Below are 13,710 nucleotides of genomic sequence, written 5' to 3'. Positions count from 1 at the left end.
TTCTGCATTACAACAGCTGTCGTCTCTGTCACACAGTGTCTTGAACTTGTTCACCTCGCTGGAGTTTGTGGTTTCTTTTTAGTCATACTTGATGTAAAAATATAAATGAAATAAAAACATACCAGGTGCCAAAACCAGAATCTGATGCGCAGCTACAGTCATTGGGGCAGAATTACTCTTCGAAACAAGCCAAAACTCTGCATCACATTTATTAACAGTTTTAGACTCTTCTTGTGCCCGCTTGACAATGGGCGTGGCCTAAATATAAATGGGGAGGGGCGTAAAATGCCCTGTTGTGCACCATAATTGTGGCAAAATTTTGGTAAAAAAAACTGCCATGAAGTAAGCCAACCACTAGGTGGTATCAGGAAAAGCACCAAATTTATCAAACAGAATGCACCACTATGATAAATGTTATATCATGTATTTATATCTATCTATTAGTTTCTATACCTATCTATCTATCTATCTATCTATCTATCTATCTATCTATCTATCTATCTATCTATCTATCTATCTATCTATCTGTCTATCTATCTATCTATCTATCTATCTATCTATCTATCTATCTATCTATCTATCTATCTATCTATCTATCTATCTATCTATCTATCTATCTATCTATCTACTGTACCTCATATCTATCTATCTATCTATCTATCTATCTATCTATCTATCTATCTATCTATCTATCTATCTATCTATCTATCTATCTATCTATCTATCTATCTATCTATCTATCTATCCATTCATCTATCTCTATCCAATTAAATTAGAGCTTATACAGATAGGCCTGTCCGTTTTTAGTTCGCAAACAATTAACCGTTTTTCATCCATGTGATGGTTCGTGCTGCATCCGTCTGCATTCCGTGTGTCCAATATTTTTTTTACTTATGTCATCAGTTTTTCTTTTCCGCAAGAAAAATGGAGGAAGGGACATTTTTTTTTCAGTCCCCCGGCAGAACATCCATCAAAAACAGACTGTGTGCTGTCCATTTTTTTTTGTTTTTTTGCGTCACTATTGACTTGAATCGATGCAAAACAGATCAAAGTAGTGCGTGCCGTTCTTGTTTCACACGACCCATCGGTCGGTGGGAAATAAAGGTTGTGGGAATAGCCCAATTGACTATAATGGGTCCATGTGCTGTCCAGGATTTCTGAACGGCCGTTTTCAGTACAATGATGTTCTATGGGTGTATTCACACTGCCATTTTTTTAATGGCCCGTGAATATTGGCCGTCAAAAAATAGGACATGTCCTATTTTTGGCTGTTTTCATGGCCAGACGGCCCCCATAGAAGTCAATGGATCCATTTTTAACGGCTGTCAATACATGTAACAACCGGATCTGTGACATTGGGATTCAAGAGGCAAGGTAACTATTGGTCCCTTGCTGGCTATCGGCGGCGCGATGACACATACTCACCGATGCAGCGCCGTCCTCTACAGGTGAGGTCTCTAGTCTCACGGGTTTTGAGAAGGCGCCGCCTTCACAAAACCCATGAGACTAGAGACCACACGTGAAGTAGGCGGCGCTGCATTGGTGAGTGTGTAGGGCATTCAGGTGGACTTAAATGTCGGGTATTGTTGCTCTCACTACAAGGGTAGTGTGGCGCTAGTACAGGGGGCATTGTTGTCAACTGTAGAGAATTTTTCAGGACTGTCCTGAATTTACAGAAACAGTCCCGGAAGATTACTACAGGGAGGGGGGGTTGTGGTGCTTTCTCCGGAGAGGTGTGTGTGCCATCATCTACAGGGGGTCTGTGTGCCATCATCTACAGGGGGTCTGTGTGTCATCATCTAGAGGGGGTCTGTGTGCCATCATATACAGGGGGGCTGTGTGCCGTCATCTACAGGGGTCTGTGTGCCATCATATACATGGGGTCTGTGTGCCATCATATACAGGGAGGCGTGTGCCATCATATACATGGGGTCTGTGTGGCATCATATACAGGGGGTCTGTGTGGCATCATATACAGGGAGGTGTGTGCCATCATCTACAGGGGGTCTGTGTGCCATCATATACAGGGGGGCTGTGTGCCGTCATCTACAGGGGTCTGTGTGCCATCATCTACAGGGGGTCTGTGTGCCATCATATACAGGGGGGCTGTGTGCCGTCATCTACAGGGGGTCTGTATGCCATCATATTCATGGGGTCTGTGTGGCATCATATACAGGGGGTCTGTGTGGCATCATATACAGGGAGGTGTGTGCCATCATCTACAGGGGGTCTGTGTGCCATCATATACAGGGGGTCTGTGTGCCATCATATACAGGTGGTCTGTGTGGCATCATATACAGGGGGTCTGTGTGGCATCATCTACAGGGGGTCTGTGTGGCATCATCTACAGGGGGTCTGTGTGCCATCATATACAGGGGGTCTGTGTGGCATCATATACAGGGGTCTGTGTGGCATCATATACAGGGGGTCTGTGTGCCATCATCTACAGGGGGTCTGTGTGCCATCATATACATGGGGTCTGTGTGCCATCATATACAGGGAGGCGTGTGCCATCATATACATGGGGTCTGTGTGGCATCATATACAGGGGGTCTGTGTGGCATCATATACAGGGAGGTGTGTGCCATCATCTACAGGGGGTCTGTGTGCCATCATATACAGGGGGTCTGTGTGGCATCATATACAGGGAGGTGTGTGCCATCATCTACAGGGGGTCTGTGTGCCATCATCTACAGGGGGTCTGTGTGGCATCATATACAGGGGGTCTGTGTGGCATCATATACAGGGGGTCTGTGTGGCATCATATACAGGGGGTCTGTGCCATCATCTACAGGGGGTCTGTGTGGCATCATATACAGGGGGTCTGTGTGGCATCATATACAGGGGGTCTGTGTGCCATCATATACAGGGGGTCTGTGTGCCATCATATACAGGGGGTCTGTGTGGCATCATCTACAGGGGGTCTGTGTGGCATCATCTACAGGGGGTCTGTGTGCCATCATATACAGGGGGTCTGTGTGGCATCATATACAGGGGTCTGTGTGGCATCATATACAGGGGGTCTGTGTGCCATCATCTACATGGGGTCTGTGTGCCATCATATACAGGGAGGCGTGTGCCATCATATACAGGGGGTCTGTGTGGCATCATATACAGGGGGTCTGTGTGGCATCATATACAGGGGGTCTGTGTGGCATCATATACAGGGAGGTGTGTGCCATCATCTACAGGGGGTCTGTGTGCCATCATATACAGGGGGTCTGTGTGGCATCATATACAGGGGGTCTGTGTGGCATCATATACAGGGAGGTGTGTGCCATCATCTACAGGGGGTCTGTGTGCCATCATCTACAGGGGGTCTGTGTGGCATCATATACAGGGGGTCTGTGTGGCATCATATACAGGGGGTCTGTGTGCCATCATCTACAGGGGGTCTGTGTGGCATCATATACAGGGGGTCTGTGTGCCATCATATACAGGGGGTCTGTGTGGCATCATATACAGGGGGTCTGTGTGGCATCATATACAGGGGGTCTGTGTGGCATCATATACAGGGAGGTGTGTGCCATCATCTACAGGGGGTCTGTGTGCCATCATATACAGGGGGTCTGTGTGGCATCATATACAGGGGGTCTGTGTGGCATCATATACAGGGAGGTGTGTGCCATCATCTACAGGGGGTCTGTGTGCCATCATCTACAGGGGGTCTGTGTGGCATCATATACAGGGGGTCTGTGTGGCATCATATACAGGGGGTCTGTGTGCCATCATCTACAGGGGGTCTGTGTGGCATCATATACAGGGGGTCTGTGTGCCATCATATACAGGGGGTCTGTGTGGCATCATATACAGGGGGTCTGTGTGGCATCATATACAGGGGGTCTGTGTGGCATCATCTACAGGGGGTCTGTGTGCCATCATATACAGGGGGTCTGTGTGGCATCATATACAGGGGGTCTGTGTGGCATCATATACAGGGGGTCTGTGTGGCATCATATACAGGGGGTCTGTGTGCCATCATCTACAGGGGGGCTGTGTGGCATCATATACAGGGGGTCTCTGTGGCATCATATACAGGGGGTCTGTGTGGCATCATATACAGGGGGTCTGTGAGACATCATCTACAGGGGGGATGTGAAACAATCATGACAATGACCTTCCTTTGGGTGTTTTCAGGGGGTTGGAACAAAAAAAACCTGACAAATGAAATTCATCAGTTTTTTTAACGGCCATGAAAAACGGACAGACGGACTGGAAATGTATGACAATTTGGAGACACACTGATGCAAAACGGCCATGAAAAACTGGCAGTTTTTAAAGGCCATTTTTTTCACTGTGGTGTGAATGTAGTTTTATTATTTATGTTAATACATAACATAAGTGGCCTCACTAATCCTTGCATTGTCTGTTTTTGAATTTTTAGTTACCCGGGACTTTCAGTTCTTCCTACTTCGAGCTTTACTCAGCCTGTTTTGCATTGCCAGAAGTCAAGGAATTACCAAGCGGTCGACTTCCTGTCTCCTCCATTCATCAGCATTTATCTATAACAGTGTCATTCAAATAAGTCAAGTGCTGCCACCCTGTGGGAGTATGTGGAAGTATCGTTGTTTACATTGACCCAATGCTAAATCTGTAAGAAGATTCCAACCCACGTGCCATTTATAATGCCCCTCAGGAACCAGGGCCCGGGTGTATCTGCAACCTCCAAACCTCAAATTGTTACTTCTGTGATACCAGGCTGTGTTATATTAGTGGTCAGTCATGTACGCTATATCTTTAATGTATGTAGCAATAGGGAAATAAATTAGTTTTTAGACTAGTGCCATGTAATAAATTCATTTAAGATGATTATAAAACAATAGAAATTCAATTCTTTACATTTGTAAACTTATAAATATGAATGAATGAATATATATATATATATATATATATATATATATATATATATCTTTCTTTACAATATTGTCTGCAATCCACAGATGGACTACTAAAAGGATCTATGGTCTTGAAGCAGTTTCCTGCATTAGAAAAATGGTCTATTTATTTTCCAGGAACAGCGCCACTCTTGAGCATGGGCTATGTCTGGTATTGCAGCTCAACCTCATTCACTTTAATTAAGCCTAGCCTAGCAGGTAAGACTATAATTCTTCTAAACTTATAGGAAGATCTGCCCAGCTACAAAGCATCTTGGTCCTTGAACCCCCTTTTCATTCCTCCCCCAAGATCTCATGTATCTCTCCTGCAGTACATGAGCTGTTAAAATCACATAGAGATTTTCATAGATGTCAGGATATCTGCTTGTAATGTATTGAATGTTTCTGATCATTATCTCTCTCCCAAATGACCCAACACTTGTCCAATCTCAAATCGTATGTATGGACAATGTTAATTTTCATAATTTACCATAAATGTAAAGGGTACCTAATAACATGTCAGAAGTTTTGGTACGTGGTGGTCCAGGTGCTGAGACCCCCACGAATCGCTGAATCAAGGGACAAAAGCACCTTCGGTTATTATGCGCTTTTTTTTTTAGTCTCCTGGAAAAGTCAAACAGTCAAATTTTGATTCGGTCCGAATAAATTAGCTACAAATTGGAGCTGCCCCGATTGGCCTGAAAACTTGTGTCTGACCATCTGATGTCTTCTAGAACTGTATCCAACGCCTTTCAAGCTCTTAACGCCAAGCCAGCATTAGTAATGTCAGAGTGACAGCAACATATATGGATAGAGGGATAACTGCCTGTCTACAAGGCATTATATGCAAGCCTGCCATAGGTCATGCGATCCTTTTTCTACTGACGGACGCTATTTGCCGCAATTCATGCGGCACAAACCCAAAAGTTTTGGAATTTGCCAAAACGTTTGGGAAATTCGAACCAAATTCGATTTGTTGCTGTTTTGCAGAAAAGTAACTTGAAGTTTGTGAGCGCAAATGCAAAATCTGCAACATGTCATTTATATTATTGATGTCTTTTTCGGAGGAAGATTTCATGTTAAACATCTCTAAAAGGTAAGTATTTCTTCTAGATATGGCCCTTGGAGGATCAGGATTACTTGGACACGGATGAAAAAAATTGCTTTTTCCCCCATATTCCAGACTATCATGCCTGTCACAGACTATAAAAGTTTTGCCTTTGTGCTCCGGCACAACTAATGACAACTGCACATCCCTATAGTAGCATATGCAATGATATAGAAAAATAATAACGTGCTCTTTCTCACATCTGCAACCAAAAACAAAAGGCGTTACTGCTTTGTCTGCTCCCGTACTGTCAGAGGGAAGGATGTGTCAATTGCCAGTCTCAGCCCTTCTTGTGTTCGCATCTGACTATTCAGGGACTTTAGTTCCGGTCTTTAACCAGCAAAAGTTATTCAGAGTCATGGGTAGGGGGGGGGGGGGGTCAGGATATGAGGAAAGATTTCTTCCAGGATCCTTAAGAATGGAAGGATAGCAGAGGATTTTTTATGAAGAGCCCCTCTGCTTTCAAAAGTACTAAAAAAGTCCGTCACTTGCTAGGGGAAGTACCTTAAGGAAATTCCCATGTTAAGCTCCTCCTTATACATAGCATAAAGAGTGCTGACAGCTCAGCCTGAGCACTCACTTCTCAACAACCGCACTCAATCAAGACAAAATATTAACTTTGTATTTATTTATTTTACAATACAGAAGGTCCTGTAGACCTTTGGACTGTTCTATCCGAGATCTTGGACTTTATATTTGATACGTTCCTTCAGCTTTCTCTGGAATAAACTCCTTTTTGTGGATTAACCCTTGGGGTGGACTTTCTACATGATGTCTACTATCAGTGATGGTAGTACAGACCCTCTGCTTGCCAGATTTAAAGTTCTCGAGGAGACTGTGGATAAACTGCACATGGAAAACAGGTCTTTGAAGACCAAGTTGCAGAGTTACAATACACTGAGCACTTTCTACCATGAAGCCAGGCAGCAGAACAAGAACCTCAACAAGCAGCTGGCTGAGAAGGACGCCGTCATTCAGCAGCTCAAAGATAGCCAGATATCTATTTCAGCTGCTGCGGAACATCCCGTTGAACCGCCTCGATCATTGATCGACTGTTTAATGGAAGAGCTGAACAGAATCAGGAATGAGCACATTGAAACCGAGAGGATTTATAGTGAAAAAGTGGAAAAACTCAATCAGGTAAAATAAATGTCTATAATTGTAGATTATTAACACAATGTTCATTATGATGGTTACTGAGCTGTAGAAGACTCTGACCTTCCTAGAGCTGCATGCAAAAATATGACCTCAATGCATCAAGGTTGATGCTACTTGTCAAGATATTTTGCAGATTTGCATAGACTGGGCGCATTATTTTCGCTAAGGGTGAAAGATACGTTACGTTTCTACAGTACTTCTATAATGTATATTGAATATTATATTGAAATTCATGGTTTAATGTAGTGTTTTAATAGGATAACTGAAGAACAGAAAAGTATCTGATTATGTCGTGATCCCGAGTGTGGTTTGAGAAGGACATTAGCAACTTTTTGTATAACCACCATAGGTTTAATGCTCTAATCCTGGCCTATATATATCCTTTCGAAGATCAAATACTTTCACATGCACCATGAGAACTGTCTCAGTAGGTCTTTGGAGAGTCCTTCCTAATGTTTATGTCTTGGAATAGGTCAATTCTTATATAAAGAAACGCACAATACATGTGTGTTTACTGGTTGCTGTAGAGCTAGACTGCCTGTCACATTCCTGTTCTTCTTGAATTGGAGTCCTGACGTTTATTTAGTGTCTTGCAAAAGCTCGGGAGGTACGGATTACATAACACTGCTTAGGTAATCTTCTGATATGAGTGCAATTGACACATGGACATTTACTCTACTAAAGAAGAAAAAAATCAATACAAAAAAGTTCAACGCAATACAGTACAAAATATTGTGTACAAAAATAAATAGAAAACAGTTTGTACTGGTGTCTGTTTCACATAGGAAGTCTCAGCAAAAACTATTTGGGGATAACAGAGAGTAGTAGCTTACAGAGAAAGTAGATAACAATTGTTAAGCTTAAATATCAACCAAAGTTTGGATCCCCCAAGTTTTTGGTTCTTTTTGTAATTAGATTAGTTGGTCAATATATTACATATGTTTGAGATTATAATGGAGAACTTTTCCTAAGTAGGTCACAGTAAGACATCCCCAATGAGAAGTCAAAACATTTGCTATATATGTCTTCTCTCTTCTGAGCTGGTATCATCTACTGTACTATATGGAATCGTCTAATATTGAAGTAAGACTTTCTTTTCTTGGCATACATACCCAATGTAGTCTCAGATTTGCATGTATTGTTATTTCAGGAAATCCAAAAACTTCACAAGCAGCTGGAGGATAGAGACTATGAGATAGAGAAAGTGTCCAGCTGGCCTCAGCAGGAGAAAGAAATGGAGCTCCTACGGCTTCAAAGATCCCTTGCCGAGAAGGAGAGAGTCCAGGCTACCAGTGAAGTTCTATGTCGATCCCTTTCCGATGAATCCCATCATCTTCGGCGTAAGCTTGCTGCCACAGCAGAGATGTGCCAACAACTTGTCAAGTGTCTTGAGCAGACCCGTCAAAAAGACAACTTGAAATCAGAAGAACGCCTCAGCCAGGTTTGTAGTTGATTTCTTTTGTATGTGTTTACATGTCATCTTTGTGGAATGGATGGTGGGATGCATGGGCATTGTTTGGAAGAGTGTTACAACTTTTTAAACTCTTTGATAAAAGTACTCCAGTTATAGAAGGTATCAGAAAGGTCTACAGATATGACTTTTTACCTAGATACGAAGGGCAACTGGTCACCATATCTTCTAGTGGACTAGTCTTCATTTCTAATAAATGGAGGAAAGAACTAGTCATTGGCTCCTTAGTTTTTTTGGTTGTACGTTGACTCCACATCGATTGGGGTCATTATTGATACAAACCAGAAGTGATCAATTTGATCAAATTAACCAATCAAAATAGAACAATGTTATGTTATGTAATAAAGTTTTGATGCTAAGTTTTCAAGTTGTATTAACATTATCTAAACTGTATTACCTTATACAGAATAAGATTAAAGGCAATGACAATGACACAGGCTTGAGAAAGTTACAGGAAGAAACCCGGCTATTAAAAAAGAAAGTAGTACATGTAAGTATATGTAAATATCGAAATATTTTAATAAGACACTTCCCCTTTTTACTTTCATTTAAGGGGTACAGGATAGGAAATAAGACTCATCGGGTACTTTTAGATGATAAAATTAATCCTTCAAATAGTATTACATATTTGACACTAATATTTATTGTAGGTGACTAGTTTAACTATACATATATTTTCTTCACAAAGATCTTTTTACGTGTCTAGTGCCTCCTACTGGTTATAGATATCATTTAGATACTAGAATTTACAAATTGCCATTAAATAATTATAATAAATATGTGGATACCCGATGAGGATCGGTGGAGGGTTTCACATTTTTTATTGTGCCGTCGCCAAAAGTATTTTTGAGATGCTCAACTCAAGCCCAACAAGTTCTCAGAATAAGAAGAAAGTTTTGCTTTCTTCAAGGTTTTTATGTTAAAGTCTTATGTTACTCTGGATTGTTTAATCAGGGCAGTATCTCGAGGGGCAGTACCTTACCCTACCATTGCGTAATTCTACAGTGAGGACCTACAAGTGTAAGAAATTTCTTGTAGTTCACATCTTAATGATATTCTCATTTCTTTTTCCAGGTTGAAGACTTGAATGCCAAGTGGCAGAAGTATGATGCCAGCAGAGAGGAGTATGTCAAAGGTCTACACCAGCAACTGAAGGAGTTGAAGGCCCAACCTGAGCATCCCAAGGCTCAGCACACAACACACAAACACCCAGAACTTTTGCAGAAGGAGATCTCCAGGCTGAACCGATTGTTGGAAAATAAAATGAAGGAACATACCAAACTTCAGCTAGAAGCTGCTGAAATGATCCACGCCAGAATTGCTGACCAGGAGAAAATCCAGATGCTGGAGCAACAGGTATTGACGCAAGCACAACTGGCTTATTCTTACTGCTATATGTTAAACCCTTTCCATTAGGAGCCAAAGGTTTTCCATTATTATATAAATGGCTTGTTCTCCTGCCGGATTTAACTGCTCTAATATTCTAATAACTCCGAATTTTTCTTCACATTGCAGTTGCTTGTATACAAAGATGATTTCACGTCAGAGCGAGCGGATAGGGAAAGAGCTCAAGGTCGGATACAGGAGCTGAGGGGTGAAATTTCTGCTTTGCAGCAGCGACATACTAGGAAAGAGGTAAGACATGTTGACCTAGTTAATACAGACATTACTGTATGTTAGTTGGGGATCATAGAAATATATCTAAAAAACATTAAAAAGTTTGTCAATTTTGGACAATTCTTTTTTGTTAGTAGGGTTCTTTAAAAATAAGCTGATCACAGGGTGTGCTGGGACTGGCAGCGATAATTTATAATCCACAGGATACCTGGTAGCGAGCACTAAATTTCCCTGCAGCGCCAATACAGGTGAAATGAGGCATTACATCCTGTAGTACCTATTGAAATCAAAGGATGGCAATGCATGGACTTGCTGGATCCTCCAGAGAGAGATGCTCTTTGTAGTCACTCTCCACTTTGACTAATTGATGGAAGTCCCCTCAAATGGGTTTTATAAACTAGACAACTCCTTTAAATTGTAATAAGGGAGTTTATCCACCATTATCCATAAAGTGGGAGTCATTGTCCATTGACCATGTAGTCTCAATAGTCATTATACACTCAGGGACCTGTGGATTTTTTTGCTAATATCTGAAGTCTTATACTGTAGACAATGTTGGCTATTGTTAATTAAAAATTCTGTATATATTTTTTCTAGGATGACAGAGAGCCTGCTGGCAAAAGGAACAAAACCTATGCTAAGAAAAACGTAGACGACCCTCATGTAGAACCTGCAGAAAATAGAATACAAGCTTCCCCTGCAGTCTGCCCAGATCGTCAAAGGAGACCAAGCTCTGAACAGAGAGGTCAAGAAGAGCTCCAGTGCCCTCGGTGTCTCAGGGTCTTCCTGGACAAACTAGGAGACAACTTTTTGGAACATATATCAGAATGCTGTCAGTGACTGTGACTCTTTCATTTATAGATATAACCACTACATGGCATAGGTGTATAATACCTGTGACAAATATGCTGCTATCATCCTTGGTTTAACCACCAGGCCACTTGCCTAAAATAGGTTTTAGGTGGGGCAGTCTAACTAAAAATGGTGTGGGTGTCCTAAAGGCCTTTTATCTTTTGCACTGCCTGGTAATAGTCACTACTCTTAAAGGTTGGTGTAAAATATACTGACAACTGTCAGACTGACATTCAGTATGAAGGAGTGGCTTGGAAATGTAGTTCAGACTTGAAGAAGAAACCCTATGGGCAGAGAGTAGGTGCTATGGGTACGGCCTGAGTCTTCGTCTGCTGTATCTAAATCGTTTGTGAATTGTATACTGTGACATATCATGAGTCTAGGACTGTGGCTCTTGATATATTGAATGATGCAGAAGTTTACTTTATGATTAACTAGGAAAGAACATAGCGGTCATAAGGGACCAAGAGTAATTGTAAGAGACAAGTATGGTGCGACCCTTGGGTTGGTTCCTCCACCTTGTTTGCTAATGTTTCTGTACAAAACATTCCCTGTTGGGTAAGGTAATAGGGCCACTCTGTGCCGAGGCAGAATAGCAGTATCAGGGGCTGCCTCTATGATACATCTCAGTGTAATAAAGGAGGCACTTACTTACAGAAGCCTTCATTTTGGAGATGCATGAGTAGAACACTTGTGTGAAGTTTACAATATGTTTTCTTGGACCTGTTGTTTGGTGATATGTAGTTTGTACCTATAGTGCTATATTATAGTAGTATGCTATTTGGTATATTGCTATGTAGGATCTTAATGGATGCAAATATGTGCTCACTCTGTTACATTGTAGCTCCTTGCGTTTTCATAATAACATGTATGACAGGTCGTCTTTAAGAAAACAATAGAGAGAGGAAGTTATGATGTAAGAACTATATGTGAGAATGGTTTTGTAACAGTAAATGTAACTTTTAGAGTCGAAATCAGGTTTACATTAAATAGTACAATACAGTTTTCATCTTGAAGAACTGGAAAAAAATATGTGATAGACTGGCCAAAGTGGCAATATTTACTGATTACCAACAGAACAATAGTTCAATCCCCATGTTAGTACAGATCATTTTATCATTTTATTTATTATGGTGCAATATAGTCTATACAATAATATGGTTGCCAAAATGAATATGTATCGAGTGTTGAATAATATAACATCCGGTGACAGCCACAATTGTTACATTAAAGTGCAGCTCTACTTTTTGAAACCGGCTCTTTAATAAGCTGATCACTGCGATCAACCCAGTGATCAACTGTTACTGCCAGGAGAAGTCAAGTAGCCATTCATGTAATACATGGACAGACTGGCTCCACTAGAGCGGGAGCCACTGATACATAGTATCTCTGTGCTTTAGCCCATACATGGGGGTCAAAACCCTTTAACTTTTTATTGTCAGAAAATGTAAAATCAAACATTTTTGGGATATATTTTTTACTTTTCACTTATATTTCCGGTTGCTTATTGCTTATCCTTACTAGAAAATAATTTGTTAGAAAATACTATTTAGAACATAATGGTGTCCTACTGTCAATGGCCTGTGGGTTTGATTGGTTTATTAACATCTTAATACTCCCTTCTGCCCTGCTAATTCACACATGAATTCAGGTATTCATATTGATTACCTAAGCTGCCCTGAATATTTATACAAGAAATAATAGGATCTGTTGTAAGTAGCTAACCTCCTTACTGATGGCTTCCAGGTAACAACAATCTAATAAAATATTTAAAAAGGGCAAAGAGACAATAAAAATATAATGTAAAGATACTAGATTTTACAGATATCAGCTAGAAAGTCAATGGTAATCAATGCTGGAGCTTCACTTTGACCCAACTTATCTAATTACTTGTTTTCTTAAAGTTACAGTAATTGCCTCTTTATTAATATCCTATTTGTCTAGTAGAATTGTTTAGCACACCACAGTACAATATCTTATGTCCTCAAAAGCTGACGAAAGAATTGGAAAAAAATGACTCTGCTGCTAAGGGGTCTGAGACCCCCAAATATATTTAACAAGTCTGAAGGACTTATTGACCAGTTACACTGATTTTTTTAAAATAATTATTTTGTAACCTAATAGAGATTTATTTTTATACTAAACTGTACTGAATATTTCCCTATTAGTATTTATTTGCTTAACTGTTTGTAAATTTGTATATTTCCTTGTATTTATTTATTGTGATGAAGTCGATATCAAAATCTTATTTTTGTAATAAAATCCATTCTTGTAACACTAATGTTGTGGAAGATTTATGATACATCATACATGTCTTCTAGTAGTTAATTTTTTTAGGTTTTTATTTATAAAAATATTTTGAATATTTTGACATACATAGAAGAGTGGGGTCCATAGCATAACTCAAATGGACCCAGCCCGATGTTGACTTACTCCACCAAACACCCCGTCCCCTTCTCCAGACAGAAGGGCTCAGCGCTGACTGTGAGGATCTCTGCTGCCTTGTCCGCTGCAATCTGACGCTGGTGCCAAACTCACACTTACCTATTCCTAATGTTCCTAGGGCTGGGCTGACCTGGCATAGTAAGTAACCGAACACTTATTATACAAAACTACCAGCACTTGCTATT

At 40.8% G+C, this 13,710-nt stretch overlaps 1 protein-coding gene across 1 annotated transcript; it reads left to right on the top strand.

The window, feature by feature from the left end:
- Nucleotides 1–6,565: 6,565 nt before the first annotated feature.
- On the top strand, nt 6,566–13,306 carry TNIP2 (TNFAIP3 interacting protein 2). The gene is made up of 6 exons (XM_075848970.1): nt 6,566–7,122; nt 8,291–8,581; nt 9,018–9,101; nt 9,686–9,967; nt 10,127–10,246; nt 10,826–13,306. Exons 1-6 carry the CDS (start codon nt 6,751–6,753, stop codon nt 11,066–11,068), a joined length of 1,392 nt encoding a protein of 463 aa, XP_075705085.1. The 5' UTR covers nt 6,566–6,750; the 3' UTR covers nt 11,069–13,306.
- Nucleotides 13,307–13,710: the final 404 nt, after the last annotated feature.

This window comes from Rhinoderma darwinii, chromosome 1 (assembly GCF_050947455.1).
Source record: "Rhinoderma darwinii isolate aRhiDar2 chromosome 1, aRhiDar2.hap1, whole genome shotgun sequence".
Lineage (NCBI taxonomy): Eukaryota > Metazoa > Chordata > Amphibia > Anura > Rhinodermatidae > Rhinoderma > Rhinoderma darwinii.
Note: the sequence above shows the minus strand (reverse complement) of the source record. Positions and strands in the feature narration are given on the sequence as shown.

Coding starts and splice junctions, on each gene's coding strand:
- TNIP2 (XM_075848970.1), top strand. CDS start 6,751: ATGATGTCTACTATCAGTGATGGTAGTACAGACCCTCTGCTTGCCAGA. Junction 8,582..9,017: donor CAGAAGAACGCCTCAGCCAG/GTTTGTAGTTGA, acceptor TACCTTATACAG/AATAAGATTAAAGGCAATGA. Junction 9,968..10,126: donor TCCAGATGCTGGAGCAACAG/GTATTGACGCAA, acceptor TTCACATTGCAG/TTGCTTGTATACAAAGATGA.